General features: G+C 41.1%; 1 protein-coding gene across 1 annotated transcript; it reads right to left on the bottom strand.

The window, feature by feature from the left end:
* Window positions 1–6,240: 6,240 nt before the first annotated feature.
* Window positions 6,241–16,453, bottom strand: mknk2b (MAPK interacting serine/threonine kinase 2b). The gene is made up of 14 exons (XM_030131457.1): window positions 16,327–16,453; window positions 15,452–15,666; window positions 14,870–14,960; window positions 14,553–14,654; window positions 14,341–14,438; window positions 11,853–11,932; window positions 11,649–11,722; window positions 11,391–11,495; window positions 11,043–11,098; window positions 10,839–10,934; window positions 7,367–7,561; window positions 7,085–7,249; window positions 6,947–6,987; window positions 6,241–6,842 (listed from the first exon to the last, which is right to left on the bottom strand). Exons 2-14 carry the CDS (start codon window positions 15,500–15,502, stop codon window positions 6,569–6,571), a joined length of 1,428 nt encoding a protein of 475 aa, XP_029987317.1. The 5' UTR covers window positions 15,503–15,666; window positions 16,327–16,453; the 3' UTR covers window positions 6,241–6,568.
* Between the last annotated feature and the right edge of the window lie 293 nt (window positions 16,454–16,746).

The raw sequence follows: 16,746 nt of genomic DNA, 5'->3' as shown, positions 1-16,746 counted from the left end.
AGATTTCCAAGAATCTTCATACTTGCTCACATTAAAGGCTATGCATTCCATGAAGAGCCTATCCTGTACCACACTGAACAGTTGGGTGTTTTATTTCTATCAGCCAGCCTCTGTTTCAATGTTGACATTTTTAAACGCTTTGAAAGCCATGACCCTTGGCAAATGTTCTTCCAAAATGTCTGTTGATACCTATCTCCAGCTGCCTCTTAAACTAGAGTCAACACGTGCTCAGGATTTTAATGTCCTCTCTTCAGACATGTAGTCCAGTTATCTCAAATTATCATCATCGTTCACAAATGGCATTTCAACATGATCACTGAACAGTGAAACTCAGGTAAAAGCTAAGGGTCCAAGGGTAATCCTGTTAATCCACATCAACAATACTGGCACTGAAATGTTCATTGGTGCAATACAACGATTTCAGTTTCATTCAGATTCATGTTATTGTCCCAAAGGGAAATTTGTTTTGCTCCAAATAACAAACCATACGTACACTGACACATATACACATTCATGACAAATAGAAAAACAGTCTGTGCAATATATACTGTCTATAACAAAAGAGCATGACCTTGCTGGAACAGTACTACACTCCTCAGTACAGTACAGTGCAGATCAGTGGATAACAATAAAAGGACTGATGTGTACCTACGTGCACCTACTTTATTCATAATACTTAATACATAATAGTTTTAAAATGCTTTACAAATAAAGTTGGATTGGATAATACAACTCATAAAACAACACTGAATAAAAGAGAATTTAAGCAAGTCATCTAAAAGGCAAACATTTACCAACGTATATTAAATAAACAGATACACAATAAAATAAGACAAATCATTGCCTAAAATGTCAGTATTGTACCTCTTACCCTACTACTTTTATTTGAGTTTTCGTTTTTACATTAAAACAAAATGTGCTCATTTCAAGAGTTCCCAAACTCAGGTCACTACCCTAGAATCTCATTTGATAAAAAATATATCAAGAATTGCCATAAAGTCTACATTTTACTGACTTCACTTCCAAAAAAATGAAGGATCCAATGCTGTTGTTGAATCTTTTTCATCATCTTGTGTCATTTTAGTGTCGTCTGTGTCTTTTACATGACATCTTGGTCATCTTGTTCAATAAATTTCATCCTATTTTGTCTGCTGTTCCATTTTCCTCAGACTGCATCTTTTTCTTTTTTTTTTATCTTTGTACATCATTCACTGTAGTTTTTGTCTTGTTACATTATTTATTATTTAACAGATTTTGTCTTTTACAACTGAGGTTTCCCCTCTCTTCGTTTCACATGGCCTTGTTGAGGGCAATTTTTATAGACCACTCTGCTCGACTAACCCTCCTACATTTTAATTAGAAACATAAATTCTAATATCATCTGCCTGTTGTACTCTGACAGTTGGCAACCCAATTAAAACAGCTGGGATAGGTTTTGTGTCCTGAACCTGAGTTTGGGAAAAGCAGGCTTAAATATCACAGTACAGTCGCCCATTATAATCCTAATATACCCAGAGGTATGAAAATGTCTAATTTTATATACAACATAAAGATGTCCTTCCCTTTATGGATTATCAGTTATAAAAGCAGAATAGTGTAATAAAAAGAGTTATAGTAAATATCTTGACGCTAATATCTTTGTATTTTTAGGACTGTTACTCGTTGTATTTCTCCTTTTATTGCTGTAAAGGATTTCTTTTTCCATTCAATAATGTGTAAAGACCCCCGAGACACATGAGGTTATTATGTAGCTGCTAAATCTCTAAATCTCTTCATGCATAAAAATTAGTCACCTGATCCTTCACCATCTAAAAATCAAACCTCATGACTTCACATCCCATGATCAGCGGATCATCCAGGGTCCATTTGTCCCTCATTATGTAACGTTTCTATGATTCAATCGGAAACTTACCTTCTGTTCTTATGCTTTATGCAATAGTTCATCATAACTAAATAGGTTACAGGGTCAGTCCATCAGATTAAATCTCGATGTGATGCATCTGGAAACTGTCTCCACTAGAGGGAGACAGATGTTTGCAGTTCTCACAGCTCGTCCCTGTCGATGCTACAGAAAATTCACCGCTATTGCATCATTACATTTTCTCCGCCTTCATGACGTTTGTAATGCTGGAATAGATGTTATGCAAGGCTTTCCTGTTGTTTTGGCTCTGTGTTGAGAACCTCGTGCTTTCTTTTGTCTTAAAGTGCATAACCTTGAAAATTAAACAGAATTGTTCACTTTAAGAAATATGACATAAAACAATTTAATGGGACCAGAGAGGGGTGTAGTCTGTATAAAAGGTTATTATTCACAGGGTTATTATACTGTTCAAACACATTCTGTTCTCTGATGACTGAATGTTTATGGCTTGGATATGATGTTTTATTTTTTCTATTATATGTTTTATTGCTCTTTTTATTTATTTCCTTGCACTTAAAAATCAGTTTATGCACCTGTAACATCTCAATGCAGACATATATGTATGTATATATATATATACATATGTAAGGTATACAGCCTACCTTAAATAGTCATGACCATACACTGTATAAAAGGTTATTATTACATTGTGGAGGGGGTCAGCAAGTACATGCAGCTCTCTGACAACCTAATGGTGCTGTTTCTGTTTCTGATGTGGTTTTGTTTATTATTAGTATCCATGCTTTTTTTATGCTCTTGCACATTTCTACTTAAAGATCAGTCTACATAGTGTAAAATGTTAATATACTGTAAATAGATATTACCATAGACTCTATTAAAGGTTGTATGATGAAGGTTATTACATTAAAATGGGTCAGCGAGTGCACACACTTCACTTAAGATGTACTGTTTATGGTTCTGATGTTTGATTTTTTTTATTTTTTTTTATCAGCATCTCATCATTTAAGATCAAGTCCAAACCCAGATGCTATAGAGCGTTAACATTTGCATTGGCACTAAAGCTGATTTGACTAAACAGCAGCAAATCCTGACTTGCAGAATTGTTGAAATGCTAAACTGTTATTTATTGATTTCAGCAGAAGTGATCGTGTATCTCCAGGGAAATCGTGAGGTGGCAGAGAGAGGCAGCTCTTGCAGCAGGTTGCATCAGTCTTGTTCCAGCAGGCCCGTCTGTCTGTCTGTCTGTCTGTGGAGCGTGAGTGCCACCACAGCAGCCGCTCCCAGCCTGACGAACGCAAGGTGAAACTGCTGTCACATTTTAGTCAGTGTGAGCTCATATTTACCAACAGCCAAGGACACATGTGACAGTCTGCTCAGGTATCAGGGAGTGTTCCTGATAACAGATCTGCATGGCAGCGTCAGATGAAACAACCTCGGCCTTGGACAAAAGATAAGAAATGCTAGTTAATATGAAACTACTGATACAGGAGGGAAGGGCACAAGAGGAAAAGTACAGTATTTAATTAATCTTTTATATCATCATTAGCAGTCATGCTTTTACTGATGTGAATCACAGACCGCAGAGATAAAACTCAGGGACTTTGGAATAAAAATAGAAGTAGTAACTCAGTAAAAGGTAAAAACAAACCAAAAAAATAATATAGCATTGTTTTGTTTGTAACAGCTGCTTGAAAACCTGATTAAATGACACAAGTAAAATAAAGGCAAAGACAGTACGCCGTATGTGGTTCAAAGCATTTTATTGCATTTTTTTTTTTTTAGAAAAACAATACAAAATTCTGTAGCAACTGTCATAAATGTTGCCTTGAGTGAACTGCAATCATTCACATGGTACAGTAAAGTGCTTATTTTAAATCAAAATATTTTTTGTATTTATTAAAGGATGTTATTTATTCCAAATGTCGTCCATTGAACACAATGGAACTGGGGTATTTCAGACAGTGTTGGGTGACAACTCTCCAAACAGTCAGATGGTGTGAGGACTGTTATCAAAGTAGACAGAATTGACATAACCCCACATGTCCATGAAATTAACTTTATGAAACATCGGATCAATGTTTGCTGGATTGTAAATGCTTTGCCTGTGGGCTACATTCAACTCGTGGGGGAGGTTAAACTGTCCATCTGAATGAATGACTTGAATTTTAACACTTCCTTACTTCAGTATGACAGACAATATAAAAACTGAGAGGCTTCGGATCTCATTTTGTCCCCTTTCCCCAGTAAAAGGCAGTCGAAAACTACTGCCATCCGACAAAAGTAGAAATGGTCATGACCAAGAAAACTCTTACACCATTCAGGATATTACAGAGTATGGCCAAAGTCTGTGCGTTTCTGAGAATCCAACCCTATCAAAAAGTAGGGACTAACCTGTCTGATGCTCAAAAGGGAGAAAAAGGCAGAATACTGAACTGTATAGGTATTTTCAAAACCCCACGGATTGCCTTGATCTTCAGCTTAATGCTTTTAGATTACCGATAGCAAAGTAGTTTCCCAAATGGAGAAGAAACAGCTGCATACACAAATTCAAGTAAGTCTTATTATAAGACATAAAACCCATAACGATGCATCTGTAGAAAAGTACTTTAGAACTATTACAGTGTCCTATTATCAGCATAATGGGTCCTCTGCTACCAAGGGATCCATTTCCAGAGTACCGTCACTGCAGTGCTGGCAACAGGACATGGACAATCAGAAGTTCCTCACTTCTCACTGCTAGGTGATGGATCACTCAAACAGTCCAATAAGACCTGAACCCTCTTTGGTGAAATGGCTACAGTGTTGTGAGACCTCATCACCAGTCCATTACCTGTCAGTTTCAGAATGAGTTTTAGCTTAAAATGAACAAAAAAAAAAAGAAGAAAAGATTATTGCCAACTCTTACACATAAAAAAATAAAACTTAGAAACTTGCCTTCCCTGGGCATGAATGCTCCAGATCAACTAAATGAACTTTCTGTCACCTCCTCATACACCACATACTCTGAACTTTTAAAAAACACGAAACATAAAAAAAATTAATTAGGAAAACATCCGGCGTTTCACCTGAACTGAACAGCACCTGCATGAAAAATCACCATATAGAAAATAAAAGCTTATTAACAGCCATAACCAGGAAAAAAAAATAAATCAGTGTGGCACGTTGACATGGAGTTTTCAAACATGAAAAACAAAGTAAACTTATACAGCTACACGTCCATGGAAGACTTTTTTTTTTCTCATTTTGTGGAATGTTTTTCCTTTTTTTTTTATGTTTCTTTTTCTATTTTGAGAAATTTCACCTGCTTCTTATTTGTAATAATTCTCAGGAATTCTTTGTCTTTTGAAAGGGTTGTGTCTCATTACACAGGACAATGAAACCCTGGAACAAAAAAAAAAAAAAAAAAAAAAAAAAAAAGGTCCAAATGCACAAAAGGAAAAAAAACAAAAACAGGTTACAATGGCCAAGATGTGCTTCTTTTCCAACCCCTATAACAGGGATTCTAACTTTTACTGCCAAAATGTCAAATCTAACAAAGAATTTTAATGGAAAAAAAAAAATATGAAAAATGTCAAGTTCTGGTTGTGGTGAGGGGACGTCATGGGCTCTTTACAATGAAAGTAACACTGACCCAGTTTTAGCCATTTAACATAACTAGCCTTACCCACAAACCAGCTGTGCTTAAGAACGGGCTCTGAAGCATTACTTTGAGGCGGCCATGCTTCATCTAGGTTCAGTTCAATACTATCAGATTTGATTGATGGTCTCCAACACTGAATGGTGTTGCCACTAATAATTCGATGTATGTCTGTTAAACAAATTGCATGAACTTGTGCAACAATGAGACATGGCTGATCAGGTACAGGGAAAAAAAAAACAAACAACATTCTCTGCTCTAAAAGCATTTAAGTGCATGGCCACCAAAGCTGGAAGAGTGGGTTTCATCACCAACCATTTTACAGAAGAGGCTCAGTTGTGAGGAATTTCTTGAAAGAAAAAAAAAAACAAAAAACAAAAATAAGGAGTCCCCAGCAATACAATAGACCGCACCAGGCACAGACAGCATTGGCTTACAGCCCTTCCGACCCCTTCGACTGAATCCCATTCCAAACAGAACTGCCTTCATTGTGGCATATTGCATAAGCTTGTACGTATCTGCAGATGGGCCATTCATGCATGTACATACAGGCAAAGAGAACATTCCAGATAACTTAATTCACAGTGGATCCAGTTGTAACGTGGGAGCAGCACATCAGGTTGTCCTTTGGTGTCTGAGCTTAGTTTCGAAGATAAGTGTTCTGACTTCTTCTGAACTGAGTTGTATGAAGAACAACAACAACAAAAAAAAAAAAAAGAAAAAAAAAAGAGCATAACTTAGAAAACACCTCTCTCTCCCAAATCATTAACTGGCCCTCCCCCCCAAAAAACCTGGACGTGCACATGTGTTTGCTATATGCAGGCCGTGGGCTGATGTGCTTCAGAAGTGCTGCAGAAGGGCAGAAGGCATTTAGAGGAAGAGCTGCAAGCAGCGTCTCCCTTTACAGCGAGGCAAGAGCCTGAATGGCAGAGGAACCAAGGCCAGCTAGAGTCAGAGAGAGGGGCCAGAAATGGGGAGGGAGAGTATAAGGGCAGCCTTAGATCTGGACTTTAATCTAACGGGAGGTCAGAGGTCAGGGTTGACAAAGTTCAGGCACAGTCTCCCACAATAACCAGAGGGGCCAGTAGCTGTCGGAGCTCTGCAGCAGAGACGGGCCCTCCTTTGGGTTGGCTGTTTCGCTGCCTGCGTCTCGCCAGCTTGGAGTTGGAAGGAGGGGAGAGACGCATAGAAGAGCCGGTGGCAGTGACAACGAAGGGAACCTCCTGTTGCTGCTGTTCTTCCATGCCGTCCTGTTCAGCCAGCTGCCGGTTCACAGCCATGGCCTTGTCAGCAAAGAATGTCAGATCCCTGGCATTGCTGGTTCTGAAGGACAAGACAGAAGTAGTCAGTCAAACAGTAAACAAATTACAGATAAGGAGCAGATATTTTAGGGTTTAGTCAGAAAATTCAACTCCATTCCTTCTCACCTTTGATGTAAGATGGATGTTGGCAAAGTGTCAGATGCACCCTGAATAAAAAAAAAAAACACATTCACTCATTAGAACCAAAGCCTTATAAGAACATATTTGGACAATACACAAATGATTGAGCGCTTTCACACTTACCCCCTGCACCCAGGGGTGCTGCAGCACCTGGCTGGCACTCATTCTTTTTTTGGCATCCCGAACCAGAAGTCTGGATATTAGGTCTTTGGCACTTGAGGAGATGTGAGCCCAGTCTTTTTCTGGAAACTCATATTTTCCTTCCTGGATACTCTCAAACAAAGTGTTCTGGAAAAAAAACATAAAATGATGTAACTTTACATAAAATGACAGAGACAGAAAAGAGCACAGTAAAAAGTTCAATGTGAGGGTAGAAAGGACTGAATGAAGGTGGCCAGTTCTTACCTGGCAGGTGTGGCAGGGTTCCCCCAGTTCCCAGCCACAGTCACCACCACAGCGGCCAACAAATGGTGGGTAGCCACTCAACATGATGTACAGGATGACTCCAAGGCTCCACAGGTCACAGCGCTTGTCATAAATTGTAGCCTCCTCACTGAAGGCCTCAACCACCTCAGGTGCCATGTATTCTGCAGAGCCACACTAAAAAAAAACAAAACAAACAAGAATGTCAGCCTGAGGGACTACAAGAAACAAGATGTTGGCACTGAAAAAGAAAAAAAACTGCAGCAGAAAAAGAGTGAAGGGGAAGAAAACAACATTCATTTATCTGTCCACATTCCTGGGTTCAGCTGATACCTCGTGGTTCAGACTGGGGCCTTGTTGGGCTGTATGGTGGGAGGGCAGCCATGTGTGATAGTCACATGCTTCACTATAGTGATGGATTCATTTAAAATGCACGACGCAGCTTTTCTAAGTAAGAACACTCTGTACAAATGCGTATCAAGGGTAGAAAAAGGGAGGGCTGGCCTATAATGAGACTGGTTATCGTGGGGCAGTGAGTCACTGCTTTGACCACCCAGCTTTAGAAGAACCAGGCAGGACAGCTTGAGGGCATGGGCAGGTTCAGCTCTGACGATGCCTTGTTATGTAGCTAAGAGAGAATTTAGGCCAAACACTGAGCAGGGAAAGAGGATTGGCTGTCCTACAGAGCCACAGACTGGGCTCAACCTTCAGTGGTTACATAACTTCTAACGCAAACACCAAATGCTGTCTTAATACTTGAGGTACAGAAAAGAAGTGGGTCGTTGGTGCAGCAGGACAGATTTAGGAGGATAAAAGATGTAGCATGTGTTTCACATAAAGACATCTTATGCCAAGAGCTGTACCATGTCCAAGATGTTCTCTATTCTGAGGACCTGTTCTGATATTCTCCGTTTGTTTACAAAACCTTTGACCTTGACTCTGGAAAAGCCCCTGGCCTACATCCTTTGCTCCATCTGTGTATAAGTGGGTTTAGGTTGAGCAGGCATCCATTGTGTCCTGGTGCCATACACCAGCTGTCTCTCAACTCCACCTCCATCCTGCTGCACCCTTATGTAACGAAATTTGCTGCACAGGAATCTCATCTCAGACAAAGCTGCTTCTGTCGGAGAGAAAACCCAACCCCCACGTCTCTACCAACATCATCAAGTCTGGGGCACAGACAAGCCCCCAGGATCCAGGCTAAATGCAATAGCCATAACTGAGACAAAGGAGGGGTTTCCCTACTAAAGGTGTCCTGATGGCTTCGCCTTCAAAAACCAAACTCAAATCTAATCTCATTTCAGACTGACACTCAAAGTCAGGTTTGGTTAAAGATACCACAACTGCAACTGCCAGTGCAAAGAAATGAAATGAGAGTCATGGTTCTCTTGTGTAGCCTGTAATCTCAACTTGCACTTATTCTTCCTCTTCACAGTGCACTTGCATTACTTGCAGCTGCCTTAAACCTCAGATTGCTGCATTCCAGGAAGTGTTACCGCAGGATTTTTTTGAAATCGTAATGTGGGGCTTTCCTGAAGTCATGTGACTAGTCAGACCATAATGACACCACTGTTGACACCTCCGTTGTTTGTAAACAACTGGATTATCTGAAGAGGCTTATGAGACAAAGGTCCGCTTCTTCGTTCTGCAGTTACACCTGCATTTGCAACGGGAACAAACCGTGCCATCCAAGCCGGCTGCATGTCACTTTCCAACTGCTCTACATAAACACTGACATTTGAACAGTCGGATTCATGTCATACTAAGCAGACGGGCAAATATTCATGCACATCTGACTAATCTAAAAATAGCTTTTCCTAGAGAGGTCCCTCTGCCTTTACCTGTATTCCTGCACTTGAGAGAATATACACACTGACAGTTAACTTCTGTTTTGCCTCAGGATAAATTATACATATTGACAGGCTATCAAACAAAAATTCAAAAAACATTACACTAAAACAATGCCACAAGCACTGCAGGAATGAGAATGATAGGGCACTGGTGAGATAAAAATCAGAACATTGTTCCTGTGATCAGGGCAATGAAAACAAGCTAGAGCGCATGAGCAGACAGGGGTATTTGTCCCACCCAACTACCCTCCCCCTCCCACTGCTCTAGCCAATCACATCTCAGTTGCTAGGTATAGGAGGGGGAAGACTAAAATTTCTAGAACAAGCCTTATGCACAGCTTTTGTGTAAAGAACATAAAGAAAGCGCAGAGCAGCACAAGCGAGGCTGGGGCCGGTGGGTGGAGACAAAACAAAGCGGCTGGATGTTTTTCACTCAGCCTCTTCATCACATACCACAGAGAAACGGGAAATGAAAAAGAGTTTGTGTTGTGCTTTCATTGTAACGCTTTCATACCGCAGGACATAGCCTTGGAAAAGTCACAATGTGCTCCCTCTGGTCTTATTACATTCCAAGGCTATCACATTGTGTCCTATCCTCAGGCGCCAACTGTATCTTCTCAACTGTTGGCATTTGATAAAGTAAATCAAATGTTACAAAAAAAAAAAAAAAAAAAAAGAAAAGGAGACCCTCAAATCTTTATTTTAAAGTGACAGGCACTTTTTTAATATCCTGATTAACAAGTGGACCCACAGCACAACAAATACAGTCATGTTAAAATCGCTGCAGACTAAACACATGAGGCCTCTCAACCCTAAAGCATGGCTCGCTCTTCAAATAGTGCAGGGATGGGTTCTCCATCCACGAGTTCTGCTACAGGAAGATGAAGTTACCAGTGTAGAAACCCCCTACCCAATGCCACATTCCTACAGGCTAAACTGCAATCCTTCACCTGCTCGGCTCTGTCAATGCAAACCACCAGACAACCAGCAGACAGTGTGTGTTGACACTAGTTGAGAGGCTGCCAGTTCAGGATTACCATTCCTCTTTGAGGTTGCAAGAGTCCAGCTTTTTTGGGCGCAGCACAAACGTACTGGTCTGAGCTATGACGACAGCAGGGGTGGGTTAAACAATCATGACCCCAAAACTCATGGCCGTGAATATTTACAACTGATAAGCAGCAGGATGTCATTAAACATTCTGACATTAAACAGAGGGTTATCTATCCAAGTTTTGCTTATTCCATAGAATGATACGGGAATATATGAGCTGCTTGAGTAGAGATTATCAGGAAGCAATGCCTAATCATTTCAGAGAACTGCCCACTACTGAACTACCTTAACCTCAAAACACAGCACAGTCTCTTCCAATCAGCAGGCTGTCCTGTAGCTAACACCACCAAGGATTATCCAATCGGCAAGCAGCCAGCTGCACTTGATAAAGACACCGTTTTACAAGGGACTGACAACACCCAGCTTATCAACAAGGAGACAAGACAACAACTGATTTAAATAGCTACACTCACAAACTGTCAGCACTTATTTTCCATCAGTGTGGCACTTCTGTTCTGTAAAATAAACTAGCGCAATAAGCAGATGGAACTTACTGGAGTGAGAAGCTCAGGGGTGGAGATGGGTGAGCTGTCACTGTTTAGTTTGATCCCACTGCCCAAGTCAAAGTCACAGATCTTGACTGGGGAAATCTGGAAAAAAAAAGGAGATAACAATATTGCTTAATTAATTTCAATATATATTTGTTATGCAAGGCTTACATTTGGCCAATTGTGTTTAAATGTGTGCAGAAAACTCACCTTGTCTGCACTCTCACAAAGAATATTTTCAGGTTTCAGGTCTCTATGTGCCATTCCTGGAAATGAAAATGCAAGAAATTATTCACTTTCCACTGTCGATGGGTCTGACAATAGTGACAATAGACAATAACATCTGCCAGTTTAGGTGAGACAGTTTACCGATTCACTATCACATGTTGTAAATTGTACATAAAATAATTCATTGCAAAACAATGCAAATATATTCAGTGCATCCCTGAGGGAAGTTGTGTGCCTGCAATAAAATCTACTCTGTCACTGAACATCTAACAGTTTGTGCTTCACGGTCCAAGAAAAATACTTAAAGGTGTCTTAAAACAGCAAACTTACCCTTGTTATGCAGGAAATCTAAAGCGCTTGCAATGTCCTGCACGACAACACTGGCTTCCTGCTCACTGAAGTGCAGTCTCTTGTGAATGTGTGCCAAGATGGACCCTTAAATGGGGAAAAAAATAAGAGGTGTTGACATAATAGAATAAACTCCTTCCTGCACAAGCAACGCAAGTCTGAATACATGCGCTGGAGGAATGTTTAAAAATAAACATGGGATTAGATGCAGACATCCTGCGGCGACTATAATTCACATACCTCCTCTGAGCTTTTCAAACACCAGGTAGAATTTGTCTTCCTCCTCAAAGAACTCCACCAGTTCCAGGATGTTACTTTGGAAATAGAAAAAAAAACACCATGAATATAAGTGTGAAATGTAGCAGTGTGAGATCTGGCATTATGTAGGTCATCTAATCTCGTGTTCCTCAGGTGACCATATGTCAGCGGACAGAAGGACTTTACCTGTGACCCTGGCACTGGTAGAGCATCTCAACCTCACGGAAGACACGGCTGCGGCTGTGTCCTGGTCTTTTCTCAATGATCTGGAAGAGAAGAGCACTACCGTTAAACCAGAAATTAATTAAAAATAGGGACTCAAGCCTGAGGCACTCAGGCACAGCAGAACAGATTCTGAAAATAACGAGAAAACTCTGAGCCCATGTGTGAGATTTCATATTTGGGTGCAGATCGCCGCCCTCACACACTGAACCACATCACCACCCCACCCATGCCTGTGTTTACCGTGGACCACAAACAATCTCACAGATTATACATTACATTTATGGTGCCCAGTGTCTGGCTCCCTTCCAGACCAGACATGCATTTTTCCCACTTGCTAACGTTTATCCCACCCTCTGACACAGATGCAAAGATAGTTTAACCTACTTTCAATCCTGCCTGCCAAAACAGAGGCAGATCAGAATATAAATGAAGTCACAGCATCACTATATTTAGTACTTCTTGTGACCCACTTTTTCTATCTGAAGTGCTCTTTAGCATTCAAAGTGTTTCTTTTAAGTAACCATGAGCAGAGCCAAAATTGTTTACGATAATGACAGAAAAATGGTGTCTAAATATAACCAGCTGCCTGGAACTAACCACTGAGGGGCCACCAGCTGCATGATGCCCTGCCAATAGACACAGAAACATAGACTGCTGACACCGAGGCAAAAGGCCTGAATTTTCTAGCCCTGGTTGGTTATTGTCTGCTTGGGAGGCTGTGCATGTTTCTCTTCCTGGTAGCTGGATTACAGCTGCTATTGAAGCTCAGTGGGGCCAGAGTTGCAGTGTGTGTCTAGGATTAATGCACAGACAAGAGGACTGTGAGCAGCCCAAAGCCTCTGCACTAGTCCAGTCTGAGTCAGCAAGACAAACAACCACCAATCAGCTAACTTTCTCCTGGTCATAACACAAAAATCCCAACCCCATAATAATGTGCAGACTTAAAAAAACAACCATCAAAACACTGCTCATCACAAAAGGGTGGACAGTTGTTTCAGAAGTGTTGGATTGATGGTCGATCATCAATGATCTGAGCAACACTGCAAACAAGGTTCTAATGGTCTCAAACATCAGCCCCAAGGAGAGGGGGGTGGTTGGGACGTTTCAGATAGGCATGCACTGCTCTGAACACTGCTGGGGCTTTTGTTGCAATAGTAACACAAGGAGCCCACACATGAGACTCACCCCTGTCTGGAGGGGGAGGGGAGAGACAGGACATCTGGCAGGAGCAGTCTGAGCACCCCTGCGACTCCCAATAACTGCCTACTGTTCATGTCTCCTCCCCTGAAACTGCCCAGACTCGAGGGATCAACCACTCCATCACGGGGTAAACAATATTAACTGAGGCACTGCACCATGACAGAATCGGTGCTCTGAACACTCTGAAATATTTATTAATTTGTAACAGACACTTGCTCCCAGGGGAAACCAGCCTTTAAATCAGAAAGTGATTATCGAGTTGAAAAAATAAAAACAAAGTGTAAATGATGAAAGAGAAAATCCTCTCTACATCACAACAATTCATAAAAAACAAACTCCACTTCTACTTTTCCATGTCAGCAAAAACACATTTCACAATATTTTTGTTCCCTCAAATGAGGAAATGAAAATTTTATAAACTAAGCAAAAAAGGAAGTTCCTTATATTCAGGGCATGTACTAACAAGTCCACACCCCATGTGGAAAGGACAAAAAAGTACAGCTGAACTGAGCGAGAAGGAGAACAAAGCAGTGTAAACACCCTGGGTCACAACCCTCACCCAGCCACTCCTCCTTCCTCTCTGTGGGTTTTGTTTTGGCACAGTAACCAGTACACAATGTTCTCCGCAAGAGCGTCCTCTGTAGGCAATAGGAGTAAAGAGAAGGGGTGGGTAGATCCCTCCCAGTGCTCTGATAGGCTGACAAACTATAAAAACAGAGGGGGAAGTCTGTTAACAGCCGCTAGTGTTGCACACTAGAAAAAGAAAAAAAAAGAAAGGCGAAAAAAAAACCCAGCACAGCAGTAACACAATAATGAGCCTGCAGACCCACTTTAGAGAACGGAAGAAGTACCAAGAGGAAAGTAGCAGTAACCTCTGCCTGAGGGTGTGAACTTCTCAAAAGATTTCTTTGAGAGTGACCAATAAAAAGCCGCACCATAAATGCATCACATAACCTTGTTTACCCATTGCTATTCAACAGTATGTAAAGGCACCATGTTCTTCCAAGCAGAAGGAAATTTATTATGCAGTCCACATCTTGGAGTTAATGACGAAGCATCCTAGAAATTTTACATCTCCCTAGTGATCATCCATGTTACTTAACACTGGTAGCATGCAAGTGTTATGTAGCAATGATGGCATTCGCAGACTCTTGAGAGAAGAGGATGGAGTTGGCAAAATCCAAGGAACTTCTGCATTACAGTCACACAAATAGATCAGAGCCATTTAATAAGTGTAACAACATCTTACCTTGACAGCATACTCCTTATTGGTGATGAGGTTGATGCATGTTTGCACCCTGGCATAAGCGCCTTCTCCTAGCACCTCTTCCTGTAATCTGTAGACATCTGTAAAACAGTTACACAATGTAAATATCAACTGCATGACCACAGGTTTCATAAGTTATTACAAAAATATTACAGTGAGTTTAATGAAAGTATCACAATGATGAAAGCTTTTACCCTCGAATCGGCCAGAGAAACTGTCAGTTGCCCGGCAACGCTTTTTCTTCTTGTTTCTCTTCTTGGCATCAGGGATGTCAATAGGCTGACTGGAAGGCATATCTGTGAAAATAGGAGTGCCTTCATTATTGTGTGCACAGGAGAAAAACAGTTTTGAGAGGGAAAAATATTCAAGGCTGTGATAATGTTTTGCTGACAGGGACTGAAGAAAGCATCATAAATTAATTAACTAGGTCACTCTTGGTGCAACCTAAGAATTATGGCTTAGATTGACATTTCTCCTACAGATAAGTTACTATTGAAGATAAGACACTTACCATGTCTTGGGGAGGAATCAAAATTAAATGTTGAATCAATAAGATGGGATCCATTTTTAGTGAAGTCATCTGACTCAAAGGGATTTTGGCCCTGGAGGAGAGGAAAACACACACAAGTGCTCGTAAGCATGTATGCTATCTTATCAATGAACTGTTTGTCTGTCAATGTCAATGGTTAGCTATGACTGATAAGAGCCTGCGTTATCTCCCTTGAAACCATAAAGTGCAAGGAGGAGCTGACCAGTATAGTGATCTTGGTCAGCCATGAATATTAAAAGCCCATATGCCATCCAATTCAGATGTATCCTTCAAAGACTGTCCATCCTCAATAATCCCATGCAAAGATGTGAATGCTGCGTGTGCAGTTTTTCTGGAAGTTCTCCTCAAACTCTTATGAGCTGTACTTTGACACGTGCTGCTGGTGCACACAAAGTGTTGTCAGCTATAAGATGTACAGAGCAACAGATGTGTTTATATATAGCCAGGCTAAGTCTTCTCCCACATACGCTGACAAGTGTGATTTGACTGAAGACTGGTTTTAAAAAGGCCTGACAAGGGGCTCTGCGTTTCCCTTTAACTCACCTTGAAAGAGCGGTGGAAGCCAGTGACTTCGGTGATCTTGTTTTGCACCATTTTCTTCGATTTGGGGGTTGATTTTTGGAGGATGTGCGGCGGCGGCAGTGGTTTGAGGTTATCAATTTGCAATTCTCTGGAAACGAAAAGACGTTTCAGAGACAGTTGCAAGCGATCACACTGCGCAGGTTGGTCAACTTGCTGCGGCGCTTTAAACGGGAGCCCTGCGGACAACAACACAAACCACACCGCAGCGTTACAAACAACATCAGCCACCGCAAAACACCTCCGACTCTCTCTACATCATGAGAAATATTAACTCGCCATCTCACGTCCAGCTTTTAGCCTTAGGCAAATATCGCTGGTTTGTAGAAGATAAGCTAATCCCTGTCACATGCGCGTGAACTGATACAAACAATCTGTGTTCCTGCAACACCTCCAGTTAACCAGAGCACCACCCATGCTTAGCTCAACAAACATGTTAGTTGGTGTTACATTCATGTGAAGAGGACAAAAAAAAACTATTTACATTAAGACAGTTTAGCTAAGATTAGCATATGTCGGGAAACCACCCCTTCATTCAACTGAACGTTGACAACGGCCGCTACAGTAGCATATAAGCTAACATTCATTTAGCTAGGGTTAGCATGCACATAGAGCAAGTTATACATAAACATAGAGATAAAACCACGTCTATGAAGCATTTACACATTTACGAAGATGAAATAAGAACCGAAAAGCCTTCGAGTGTAGGTTTTATTTTGATAAATTTAAAGTATGACGCGACAAAGAGAGCAGGCGTTAACAACCTAACTTAAAGAAAACGGTCAAATTCACCCGTTTGGCTGCTACAACCGCTATTTTAGTCAATTTCATGTACTCACCCCGTTGTGAAATTTTACAACTCCAGGGTTAGCGTCGGTGTTTGACCCACTGCTTCAGCTGCCGCAGAGGACGGTCCGAGGGGGGGGGACGCCGGATAGTAAGTGCGTGGAAGGTGGCTGGAGACGGAGAGCGGAGGAGCTTTTATAACCTCCAGGCTGACTCCGCCCCCTGTCTTGCATCAACAGACTGGACTGATCACGTGTTTTCTAGAAAAGGACGCTATGGCTGCGTACCGTTTCGTTCGATTGACAATGTGCTTCTCGACTTCATCGGAAAATAAGTACGAACGTGTGGCGAAAAACACGAATTAATCAATAATTTAGCAACACGCATTATTAAAATACACTTATTTATGTTAAAATGAAAATCTTACTGCATTTTAATACTCCAACCAGGAAGCAAGACCACTAGGGTGCATA

Source organism: Sphaeramia orbicularis, chromosome 4 (assembly GCF_902148855.1).
Source record: "Sphaeramia orbicularis chromosome 4, fSphaOr1.1, whole genome shotgun sequence".
In the NCBI taxonomy this organism is placed as follows: domain Eukaryota; kingdom Metazoa; phylum Chordata; class Actinopteri; order Kurtiformes; family Apogonidae; genus Sphaeramia; species Sphaeramia orbicularis.
The sequence above is the reverse complement of the archived record's forward strand: the minus strand, read 5'-3'. Positions and strand labels throughout refer to the sequence as shown.